Below are 10717 nucleotides of genomic sequence, written 5' to 3' on the forward strand. Positions count from 1 at the left end.
CTTTTATGGAAAGGTTTTCTTGCTGCCGTTCCTGCTGCTAACCCCACCCGGGTTGGACACTCATGGAGGTTCTTGTCTTCGAAAGGGCTAGCTCTGCCTTCTCTTCTTACTCTGTGTTGAAGAGACAAGTATGGCTTGTTTCTCCTCTGCCAACAGAAGCCTAATTCATGTCTGTGAGGGACCATTAGACTTTCCAGTGTATGTGGCTGAAAGAGAATGTGGTGGGTTTTTCCTGTATGAGTGGGCATTCTGGCCACCAGGGCAGGGCGCTGCCCAGTCCGCTGGGGCTCTGGAGCCTCAGGGTTGACGAGCTGCCCAGAGCCGGCCTACTCTGGCCGGGAAGATTTCTACGGTAACAGATATTCCTTTCATTATCTCTTTAACAGCGCTGTGGGGGTCCATTTTCATCCCAGGGGCCACAATACCCAGCGCTACTCAGTGAGTATTGTTCAACTATTTTTTTTGTCATATATATATAACCGTTGGGTTTCCCGGGGCAGCCTGAGGTTCTGATGAGCCAACTCTCACGGGCCGACATCCGGAAGAGACGGAAGGCAGCCCGCCCCTGACCTTCAGGCCCATCCAACTCGGAGACGCCCCCACTCCCACCCCTCCTCTTAGGAGCGCCCGTAGCAGCGACTGTGCCCGCCCCCCGGGGGCGCTTCCCCACGCTGGCCCATCGCGGGGCTCCCTCCTGCCCACCGTCCCCCACCCGGCCTTCCCGGGGGCCGCGGACCGAGACCAGCGCTTTGCTTTCCTCATTCGGCTCCTGGAGGAGCCCCAGGGGGAGAAAGCCGCTTCCGCCCCCGTGGAGATGTCGGGTGCAGCAAATGAGGTGGGAGAAGGAAAACAAATAGCCAAACCGTGGAGTAAAAGATCCCTTTTCCGTCCGTTTTGCTTTGCAGCTCGGGCTTAGCAGAGAGGGTGGGGAGGCAACAAGGGCTGGATAAGCGCTTTGGAATCCACAAAGGCTGGTGGTGTCAACGGGCCGCAAAGGGAGTGAAGAATTGAAGCAGTGAGCTGGATAAATCGGGGGCAAAGCGTGAAACTATACAAATATTTTGGCAAAGCGTGAGCGTGTGGGTGTGTGGACAAAAGGGTTCGTTATTCGTATGATTGCCTCAATTCTCCCCTTCCTTTACGCGCGTGTGTGGACGCCGTTCCAGGCTTGCGACAGCCTCCAGCCCAGGGCGCACAGCGCCGGGCTGCGGCCCCCGCGCGTCCCGACGAGCGTCCGGCGCCCCGGGCTCGCGCGGCCGCTGCGGCCCGGCAGGGTCCACGCCGAGGAGGTCCGCGAGACGCAAGTGGCCGATCTTCTTCACCTCGGCCAGGGCGGTGCGCAGCTCCTGCGCGGGCGGGCAGTGCAGCCTGCGCGCTAGCTCTCGCGGCACGGCCGCGCGGTCGCTGAGGCGGGCCGCCAGCACGAAGGGGAAGCCGAAGCGCGCGCGGTACTGCGCGTTGAGCTCGGCCAGCCGGAGCCGCTCGTCCGCGCTCAGGCTCGTCAGGCCCGCGCCGCTCTGCTCCCGCTGCGACTCGGCGGTGAGCGTGCCCCGCTGCAGCTCGCGGCCCGCCAGGTCCGGGTGGCAGCGCAGGATGCCCTCTTGGCCTGCGAAGAAGCACAGACACGGCGGGAGCGCGTCACCGCGCCTGCTGAGCTCCGCGGAGAGGGCACAGAGGGCTGCGTTCAGGCCGAGCCCGGCCTCCTGCCCTGCCCCGAAGAGGGCTTCCAGAGGGAAGCAGGGGCCCCAGGAGGTAACGAGGGGCAACAAGGGGCGTCGAGGAGGCGCTGGGGGGCCCATTGCACCCGCCTCTCGTACACATCCCGAACCTTGCGCCCCTCGGTCCCTGCTTCGGCCAGGACCCAGGGGCGGGACGGGAAGTGACAAGTTTGTCCTTTGAGACCTTGGGGCAAGAAGAGCGGAGGGGAGAGGTCTCTGAGGCTCGGAATTTACGACTTGCTCGGGAGGGAGCTGGGACGCGATAAGGAGTCCGAGGGTTTCGTATCTTTTCAAAGTCCTTTGCTCTCAGAGGGGCTTTGATGTCGGAGAGGGCCGGACGCGAGGGCCTGAAGACTTCCTGCAAAAGCCGAGGAATGGGTTTCGTTCTGTTCCAAAGGAGAAGAGCCAGGAGAGTCCATAGGGATGACATGGGGCTGACAAATAAATGCCCAGAATTTTGCGACCCTAAGTGTGAGTTCTGGGCTCCTGGAATCAGGCAACCAAAGAGCCTTGCAGATGATTACCTGCAAAGAAGCCCTCTCTTCAGCAGGAATTCCACAGCCCTTCGAACGAATGTGGCTTTCTTCCGTTTAGGAAAACAGCGCCCGCTCACCACCCACCCTGTGTGAGGCTCATTTCCCTCCTCCACCTGCAGATCCCAAAGAGACCGCAGAGAAGAACGTTTTCTTTGAAGACAGCTTCTCATAATCTCCTCGGCCTAAAATTGGAAACCCCGGGGATGATACCTGGGATTGTAAATACCCTGATCCAGGTTTTCCCTGAGACATCGCCAATCACTTTACTTAGCTCGCTAAAGAGGGAATTAGGATCCTCAGGGCTGGGCAAGATCTCAGATATGGTAAACAGGGGGCCGTAATCCACACAAGGAGCATAATGACACCTAACTTGCTGAGTAGTTGTGAGGATTAAAGACAATGCACCTACCTAAAACACAGCACCTAATGCCAGCGAGCCTTCAGTGAACAGCCTTTATTATTAATCCTAGTAGATGCTGGGTAACTGGACTGCGACGCGGCTGGAAGCGTCCGACTCCTGCACTGGGAGTAGGCATTGGGCTCTACTGGAAAAGGGGATAATTTAACCCCCTTTTAATTACGGTATAAGCCTCCCCTTACTCAAACCTTACAGTTTCTGCCCAACTAAAGGATGATTGGGATTGTTCCAGCTAAGGCATAGACCAGTGTCCTCAGAAGAGGGGAGGACTGGGGAAAGATCTGCATTTAAGAGAGGATTCAGTGGAGGCTCTGAAAGGGTCGGGTGACCTGCCCAAGGTCACTTAGCCAGTAGCCAAGGGCCTGAGCCTGGATCCTGGACTCCAAGTCGCAGGCGTCTTCAGCGCACTGGCTGCCCCTACAAAGCTAAAGAGAGTTTAAAACGAGACATGTCACCAATAATCCGATCTCTGCAGCACCACTGTTTTAAAACCCCTCACGGGCCCTGTCCCTCGGGCACTGCAAACAACAGGTGGCTCTTTCCCGCTTCATGCGTCCAGCCCCGTTTGGGCGGTGTGAAAATGCAGGTGGTGGGTGTGAAATTCCCGACCTGGGGAGACCTCAACCCTCGGCCGGGGGGTTGGCTGTGCTGGGCGGCCTCTTGCCGGTCCTGACCCGGAGCGGCGCCCGAATCTACCCTGCACCCACCCAGCCTGGGACCGCGAACGACCTCGGCGGGCGAATGGGGAAACCGCGAGTCCTGGAAGGCCCTACGGGCCGGACCCGGCACGACCGCCCGCGCCCCCTACTTTGCATATTCAGATTTTCAAAGCAGCCTCAAGGCGAGGGGGGCCAAGACGCCGTCTTCCCACAGGATTCCCTCTCTCTCGGCTTCCTTTTCTATTCCTGACTCTCTAGAGGCCCAGCTCGAGTTCCCAGGGAAGTAGTTACTGGGGGGAGGCCCGGGCGCGGGAGTAGGGTCTGTCCCCTTGCCGCCCCCACCGGACTCCCCTCGCCCCACGGAGCACGGAGTGGAGGCGGCCCGGCAGGTCCCACGCGCGCCGACCTGCCTCTGTCCTCCCCCTTGCACCTCGCTTCTCGCTCCCCGGGGTTTGTCTCCCCTCTTGAAAACATCGCCTGGGGTTAATGTTTGCCTAGGACTGAGCCTGTGTTTTCCGCTGTGTGCGGGGAGGTGAGGGGTGAGAGGAGAGAAGGGAAGCCGAGGAAAGGACAGAGCAAAGAGAAGAAGAAAAGAAACTAAATAAGAGGAACTGGAATTTAAATACACACACATACACCTCAGCTGCAGATAAAAAGAAAAAGGTGTGGGGAGTCGGATAGGGGGAAGAAACAGAACCCGATCCCGTCCAGCCAAAGACTCCATCTTTACTGCCCCAAACCTTTGGCTCCTTAAGTACTGCCCAGGATGGCACGGACCCACTGGCTGCAGCAAAGCCCCAATTCCCCATCCAATGCTTCCTCCACAAGGTACTCCCAGCCTGGCCTTAAACCCCCACAGGAGGCTGGAGACTGCCTGGGGACTTCCCACCCTCCTCACCTCCAGTCCTGCAGGTCCTCCCACCTGGAATGCCCAAGCCCTGGCCAGGTCAGTCGAATGTCCTGTGGTTCGCAGGGCCATTTCAAAGCTGCCTGTTCTTCTGTCGTTCCTAAAACCTTAGACTTGCTGCCTGTGCCATTGTCACGTCCCATCTAGAGATGGAAGTGTGGACGTTGTTTGCTGCCGCCAGAAGTCGCGCATTTTGCACCTAGAAGAGCTCCTGGCACAGAGCCAGCACTGGTTGTTTCAACAGGAGAAGAACAAGGCAGGCAATGGTGGCCTCTGAAGAGCAGACGATTGGCCTAGAATCCCAATAGAGTCCGCCAGTGTCCCTACATGTCTGCCAACTAGTGTGCTCCCGGTACAATGGATCACCTGTCCCTTCTGTTGAAGACCAACCTCTCCACTTGTATTCTGGAAGCCAGCCCATCTTTTCCGTCTCAAAAACCACAATTTCAATCATTGATTTCTTTCCCCCACCACTGCCTTATCCTCATCAACCCACAAACGTGCCTTAGAATCACTCACTCCCTTAAACAAAATTCACACCCTCCCCTGATTCCAGTTGTCCTCTAGCCTCTTTGCTTGTCTTTGCTCCTCCTTACAGGAAAGCTCCTCAAAGAAGTTGTCTACCTGGTCTCTCCGCTTCCTCACCTTCCATTCCAGGTTCACTCTATCAAGCGTTCAGCCCCACCCGCCAACCAATCTGTGCTCCTCAAGGTCACAGATGATGGACATCTTGCCTAAGCCCAGTTATCAGGCCTCCTGTCTCAATCTCTTGGGAACATGTCATGTGGTTGGCCCTCTCTCCTTCATGGAAGATTACCATCACTTGCCTGCTTTTATCACTGGTTCCTGCTCTGCCAGATCACCAACAGTGAAGTACCCCAGGACTCAGGACTCACATCTCTTCCCTTCTGTATTTACACTGATGCCCCAAGTGTTCTCATCTAGTCCCATGGCTTTAAATGCCATCAATTCTTTGATGAAACCCTGATCTCATCTAGCCCACAGCTTTCCACTGAGTTCCTGTGATATGAAGAAACAAGTGAACACTCAATATTTTCATTTGGATGATGATTAGGCATCCCGGACTTAACAAGCTCTCGTTCTCCTTCCAGTCCGCTCAATTCCAAAGTCTTCCTCATTGTAGAAAACAACCCCGCCACCCACGCAGTTGCTCAGACTACAAGCTTAGGAGTTATCCTTAATTTCTCTTTGTTTCTGACCTGCCTTCCCCCAACAAATCCATCACAAAAACCCGGTTAGGAGCCGGCCCTGTGGCCGAGTGGTTGGGTTCTCGGGCTCCGCTGCAGGCGGCCCAGTGTTTCATTGGTTCGAATCCTGGGCGCGGACATGGCACTGCTCATCGGGCCACACTGGGGCGGCGTCCCACGTGCCACAACTAGAAGGACCCACGGAGAAGAATATACAACTATGTACTGGGGGGCTTTGGGGAGAAAAAGGAAAAAATAGAATCTTTAAAAAAAAAAAAACCCTGTTAGCTCTAACTCTAAAATCTATTCTAAGAATCCAGCCACATCTCCCCACCTCTCCTGCTCCCACCCTCGTCCAAATGACCATCACCTCCCACTGTTACCACCACAGCCAGCCCCCTCCCCGACCTCTCTTTCCTCATCTCCCTCCACTCTTCACTATTCTCTGATTGCCTGGGTCTGTCTGTGCCCCTAAAATGTCCAGTCTCTGGCTCCTTTTCTTAGAGCGGCCTTCTAGATCTTTGACTACTGCCTTCTCCTCTTTGGTTTTAAACTCAAATGTCACTTCCTAAGAAAGACCGCCTTTATTACATATTTTCTACAATATTACATATTTTATTCTATTACTTCTAACATCTGAAGTTATCTTATTTATTTCAGTTGATCCTGTCTCCCTTCACTAGAATGTAAACTTACGGAAGGCAGGCACTTGTCTTGTTCCCTGCTCTGTCCCCAGTACTGGGGACAGTTCCTGGGGCACAGCGGGCACTTGATAGGTATTTACTGACCAACACGTCACTCTCGGGAAGGAATGCCATATATTTTTTGACTGAACACATTGTAATAGCCTCAACTAAATACATTATAGCCTGCATTTAAGGGAATTATTAGTATGTAACTCTTTCATTTATTCAACAACTATGTTCTGAAATAAATATTAAATAATGAATTATGGCATTATTGCTATCATGAAATGCCACAAAGGGATGCACAATTAACTCTATTACAGTTTTTTTGCTCTTTGATTTTTAACACAAATCAGTGCTGAACCGTCTTCTTGTTGGCTCTGTGTGTGATGCATGTGTGGAGTATGTGTATGTAATGTATGTGTGTGGTGTGAGTGTATGTGTGTGGGGTGTACGTTTGTGTGTGTGTGTGTGTTTGTGGTGTGTGCATTTGTGTGTGTGTGTGTGTGGTGGGTGTGTTTCAACCTTCTTCCCTTTACTAGCACCATCCCGCTTGCCTGGTAACCAGGAACTGATTGTCTTGAAAGGGCACTTTGCCAAGTAGTGCTGGAGCTGAATGTTAATCCAGGACTGCCACCTACTGACCAGTAGTCATCATAGCGTAATCTAAGTGGATCGTGGACCTGGGCTTACTCCAGAAACAGGATTTTCAGTTTTCTGGTAATGGTGTAGGGTTTTCTTAGATCGTCTAAAACAAATCCTTGACCAGGTAGATCGTCATATCCTGAACATCTCTTTAAGTTTTGGGAACTTTTTAGTTTTAGGATTCAAAGGCCCCGTTACACCCAGTTTGTTCTTTACTATCCAAGGATTAAAGCTAGACTATACAGTAAACCCCATTTTATTTGATTGTTTAAACTACCAAACATGGGATCTGGGACATCAAGAATTAATGTTAATTGAATAAATTAGTGAATGAATAGATGAAATGCCTAGAAACTGTTTCTACACTTTGCTTCTAATTCTCTGGAAAATCCTTCAAAAGCTGTTGGGTTGACTATTAGGGTTTGAATACTGGTTCTGCCATTTTCTAGCTGTGTGCCCTTGATCAGGTTACTTAATCTCTTTGTGCCTCAGTTTTCTCATCTGTAAAAAGGGGATAATAATGACAATGCTTGTTTTATAGGATTGTGATGAGGAGTAAATGTAAATGAGTTAACAAATGCAAAGTGTTTAGAAATGTCCTCAAACGCACCAGTAGTAAGGGTTAAATACATTTTAGCTAGTGTTATTGTTTTTCCTACTGCTAACATCACCATTGAGGCTCTGCTCCCAGCCGTCTGTCTAAGAGAAACGCAGATACTGGCACAGGGCTAAGAAGCAGGCTCCACCAGCGGGGGGGTGGGGGTCCCTCCAAAGAAGTGTGCCTAGTGCAGAAGCAAACCACTGTCCAGGTGGCCTGAATTCTCTCCAGTCATCTTGTCCCACTGACCTGCCATGAAAGTCACTGCAGTTAAAATGTGTGGGGAAGGGGTAATATCAGGATCCGTCATCTTTTAAAGTCATCTTAGGAACAATTTCATTCATTCATTCAGCAAACCCTTCTTAAGTGCCAATATTCTATTCCCTGAGTGATATAGGATTCTGACACTGGCCAGAAGACAGAAGTTCCACTGAGTCTGGAGGGGGATCAAATACAAGCCTGGGGAGTGAGGGAGTGTATGCCAGACCTGCCCCAAATCCCACTTTGCTCAGGACTGTGATTAGATTTAACCTGAACTAGGTCTTAACTAACCTTAACTAGAACTTCTGGTCAAACTGGTTGGAGTGACTGCTGGTGGGAAAGAAGACAGAAATAGGGACATTTTTATTGTATTATCTAAGTTCCTGGCACAGAGTAAACCCCAAATAATGTTTGTTGAATAACTGGATAAACCAATGAATGCTAGAGTTAAATTCTTCACGCTATCACAGCTTTCTCTCAGTGCCTTCCCTCCGCAGCCCCACCACCACTTTGGGTATTGAAACAGATCCTGGGATTTTCTTCCTTAATGACATAGAACAATGTCATTCAGAAGGCATTCACACCCTGGAAAAGTCATTTCCCCTCTGGCCTAGCAGGCTTTCATTCAGCCTCCTCTGTTTTCCTGTCAGACAATCCGACCGTGGGCTCCAGGGCCCCTTGCTCTTTCCAGCTTGCTCTGCAGGCTTTGGGCCGACAAGCCTGAGTCACCTCACCCGTGGAGCGGGGCCAACTGTTCCCGTGAGTCATCAGTCAGAAGGCTCGGGGTCGCCAGTTGCCCCTGTGCCGGAGCCCAGTGGTGGAGCTGAGTTTGGCTTTGGAGTGAGTGAGCATCAATGTGGCCCAGACGTTTCTGTCCATTTGCTTTTATAACACTGTCTTCCCCTCTTCCTTGATGAGCCTAACATGAGCTCCTTATTTGGGAGACGCTCATCTGACAGTCAGAGACCATCCAGTGTGAAAGCCCTGGACTGAGAGCAGGACTTTATTTGTTGGCCTCACTATGGAAGAGAAGAGAGCAGCCGTCCTCCCTCCCCACCCCAGACCCCTTAGAAGGCCCTCTGTGAAGGCAGCCCTGCCTTGCCCCTGCGCCCCTTCAGCTCCGTCCAGGCGTCCAGGCGTCTCTGGAGAGTGTCAGGACAGCCCAGGAGGCAGCTTCCACTGCTAACGCTTGGCAGCTGCATCCCAGAGAGCCTGTGTGTCATGCTGAGTCACTTGGGGTCAGCCCAAACCTCCACGTCCGCCTCTCCCACCCCGCACCCAGAAGGGCCTCCTTTTCCCTCTCTAACCATGGGAAATCAACAATTTCTTTCCTTTTCTCCAGAAGAATTCCTTCAGATTTTCGTATTTTCCCTCGAACTCCCCCAGGGAGTTGCTGATCTGGGTGAGTCCCCTTTCCTTAGCAGTCCGGTCCAAACTAGCTCCTTCTGGTAAAAATATCAGCCATTTCTCCTTTCCCCTGGGCTCCTGAGATATTCTGATATTGAGCTGTCTCCTGTCTTGCATATAGGACGTTCCCAAAGTGAACACACTCAGTGGAGAGAGGGTGGGCCCTCAGCCTGACCTTTGGCCTCTGAGCTGCTGGGAGGCCCGAGGAGAACAGCGCCTGTTCCTTTTTCCTCGTGACCTCATGGCTTTAATATTTAACAGCCACTTGACCTGAGCCAACACACGTTCTTTCATTCCACCTTTGGCTTAACACCATGTAAGTGCTTGACTCTTGAGTACTAAGTCTGAGGAAACTTACTACACCTTACCATAAAAATAACTAAATAAATATATCAAGTATAAGCAAGTAGTCTAAAATGTCTAAAAATATTTTGATAAGCATATTTGAAACCCCTCTGTGGAGAATCTCGGTGTCTAATACTGCAGCCTTACCTGACTGTGGAAGAGCATCAATAAACGCAAAAAAGTGCTTCTCTAAATCTTCCAAGTCAGAGAACGGGCGCTGGGACCAAACGGCAGCTGCAATCAGAGGACATCTCTCCACGACGTTCCCGAACACATCCACAAACTCCCCGAAGTCCATAGAGTTGACCTTCTCCATGTCCATTGCCGTGTTCAGCCAGAGGCTGCAGGACGCTGGCTCCCCTATCGGTGAATGAGTAACGTCGCTCTGCTCACCAGGTTATATTTGCTGAATGCACAAGCTTGCTCTTTATGCAACACCAGCTTGGCACGTGTAAAAAGGCCTCTGGGAGAAGCAGACCCAGACTATCTGTGTAATGGACAAACACAGGCTTACGGTTCTAATCCGGGGAGCAAGATCTCTGCATTGTAAACGTTTCCAACCAATCTGTTCCCGTTATCAAAGCCAGTAGGGGCCGTATTCCACTCTCAGCGTTCAAGCCAGATAGACTTTTGGTGTCATCAACGTTTTAATGTCAGCATTACCCCAGGGAGGTCGTCCCTGATAACTCAAAGGCAGAGCATGAGTCAGCGCACTTGGGGTTTGATTTCCCATCTGTGGGTGCTGCCTTCGAGGACCAAATGGTGTGTTTCACTCTCTCTCTGTATCTCAAACTCTGAGTACAGTATGTATTTAATAAATGCTCACTAAACAGCATGCCGTTTCTAAGGAGTGATTCTGCCCCACTCTCAGTTGTCTCTCAAACACTGTTATGTATTATTTTCTTCCTGAATATGCCTATCTCTATCTGAAATCACTTGCTAATTGTATTTATTTACCTGCATATCACATCTCAGCCGGACTTACTCCATGAACCCGGACACAGTGTGTCTTGCTTGTTTCTGTGTCCTGGGTGCCTGGAAGGGTGTCCACAGCAGGCCCCCCATGAACACCATGGGGTGACTTAGTTGACCAAATGATCACGTAGATTAAATTTCTCACCCTACTGTGTTTCATGTATACTCAAACAAAAATACGGTGGAAGATAAAATCAAAAAAAAGGAGGGGTCGGAATTTAAAAATAAAGAAAGAAGTTGTTGCTATCTCCTTCTAGTACTAGAAATGCAAACATATTTCCAAAAGTCATACTAGCTACGCATTTGCTTCCATCTGAATTGAAATTCAGTGAGAGAGCAGCCTCATTAGCATTA

At 51.4% G+C, this 10717-nt stretch overlaps 1 protein-coding gene across 3 annotated transcripts; it reads right to left on the minus strand.

The window, feature by feature from the left end:
• Positions 1 to 864: 864 nt before the first annotated feature.
• On the minus strand, positions 865 to 9764 carry URAD (ureidoimidazoline (2-oxo-4-hydroxy-4-carboxy-5-) decarboxylase). Of its 3 annotated transcripts, none has more exons than XM_023621448.2 (2): positions 9536 to 9758; positions 865 to 1606 (listed from the first exon to the last, which is right to left on the minus strand). In XM_023621448.2, exons 1-2 carry the CDS (start codon positions 9708 to 9710, stop codon positions 1122 to 1124), a joined length of 660 nt encoding a protein of 219 aa, XP_023477216.2. In that variant the 5' UTR covers positions 9711 to 9758; the 3' UTR covers positions 865 to 1121. The 3 variants fall into 3 exon arrangements, with proteins under 3 accessions (XP_023477216.2, XP_070096298.1, XP_070096297.1); XM_070240197.1 differs by having other exon boundaries at positions 872 to 3097; positions 9536 to 9764; XM_070240196.1 differs by having other exon boundaries at positions 872 to 2076; positions 9536 to 9760.
• Between the last annotated feature and the right edge of the window lie 953 nt (positions 9765 to 10717).

This window comes from Equus caballus, chromosome 17 (genome assembly GCF_041296265.1).
Source record: "Equus caballus isolate H_3958 breed thoroughbred chromosome 17, TB-T2T, whole genome shotgun sequence".
Taxonomy (NCBI): domain Eukaryota; kingdom Metazoa; phylum Chordata; class Mammalia; order Perissodactyla; family Equidae; genus Equus; species Equus caballus.

What these genes read in the sequence shown, in the direction of transcription:
- URAD (XM_070240197.1), bottom strand. Translation starts at nt 1,799, where the DNA reads ATGGGCCCCCCAGCGCCTCCTCGACGCCCCTTGTTGCCCCTCGTTACC.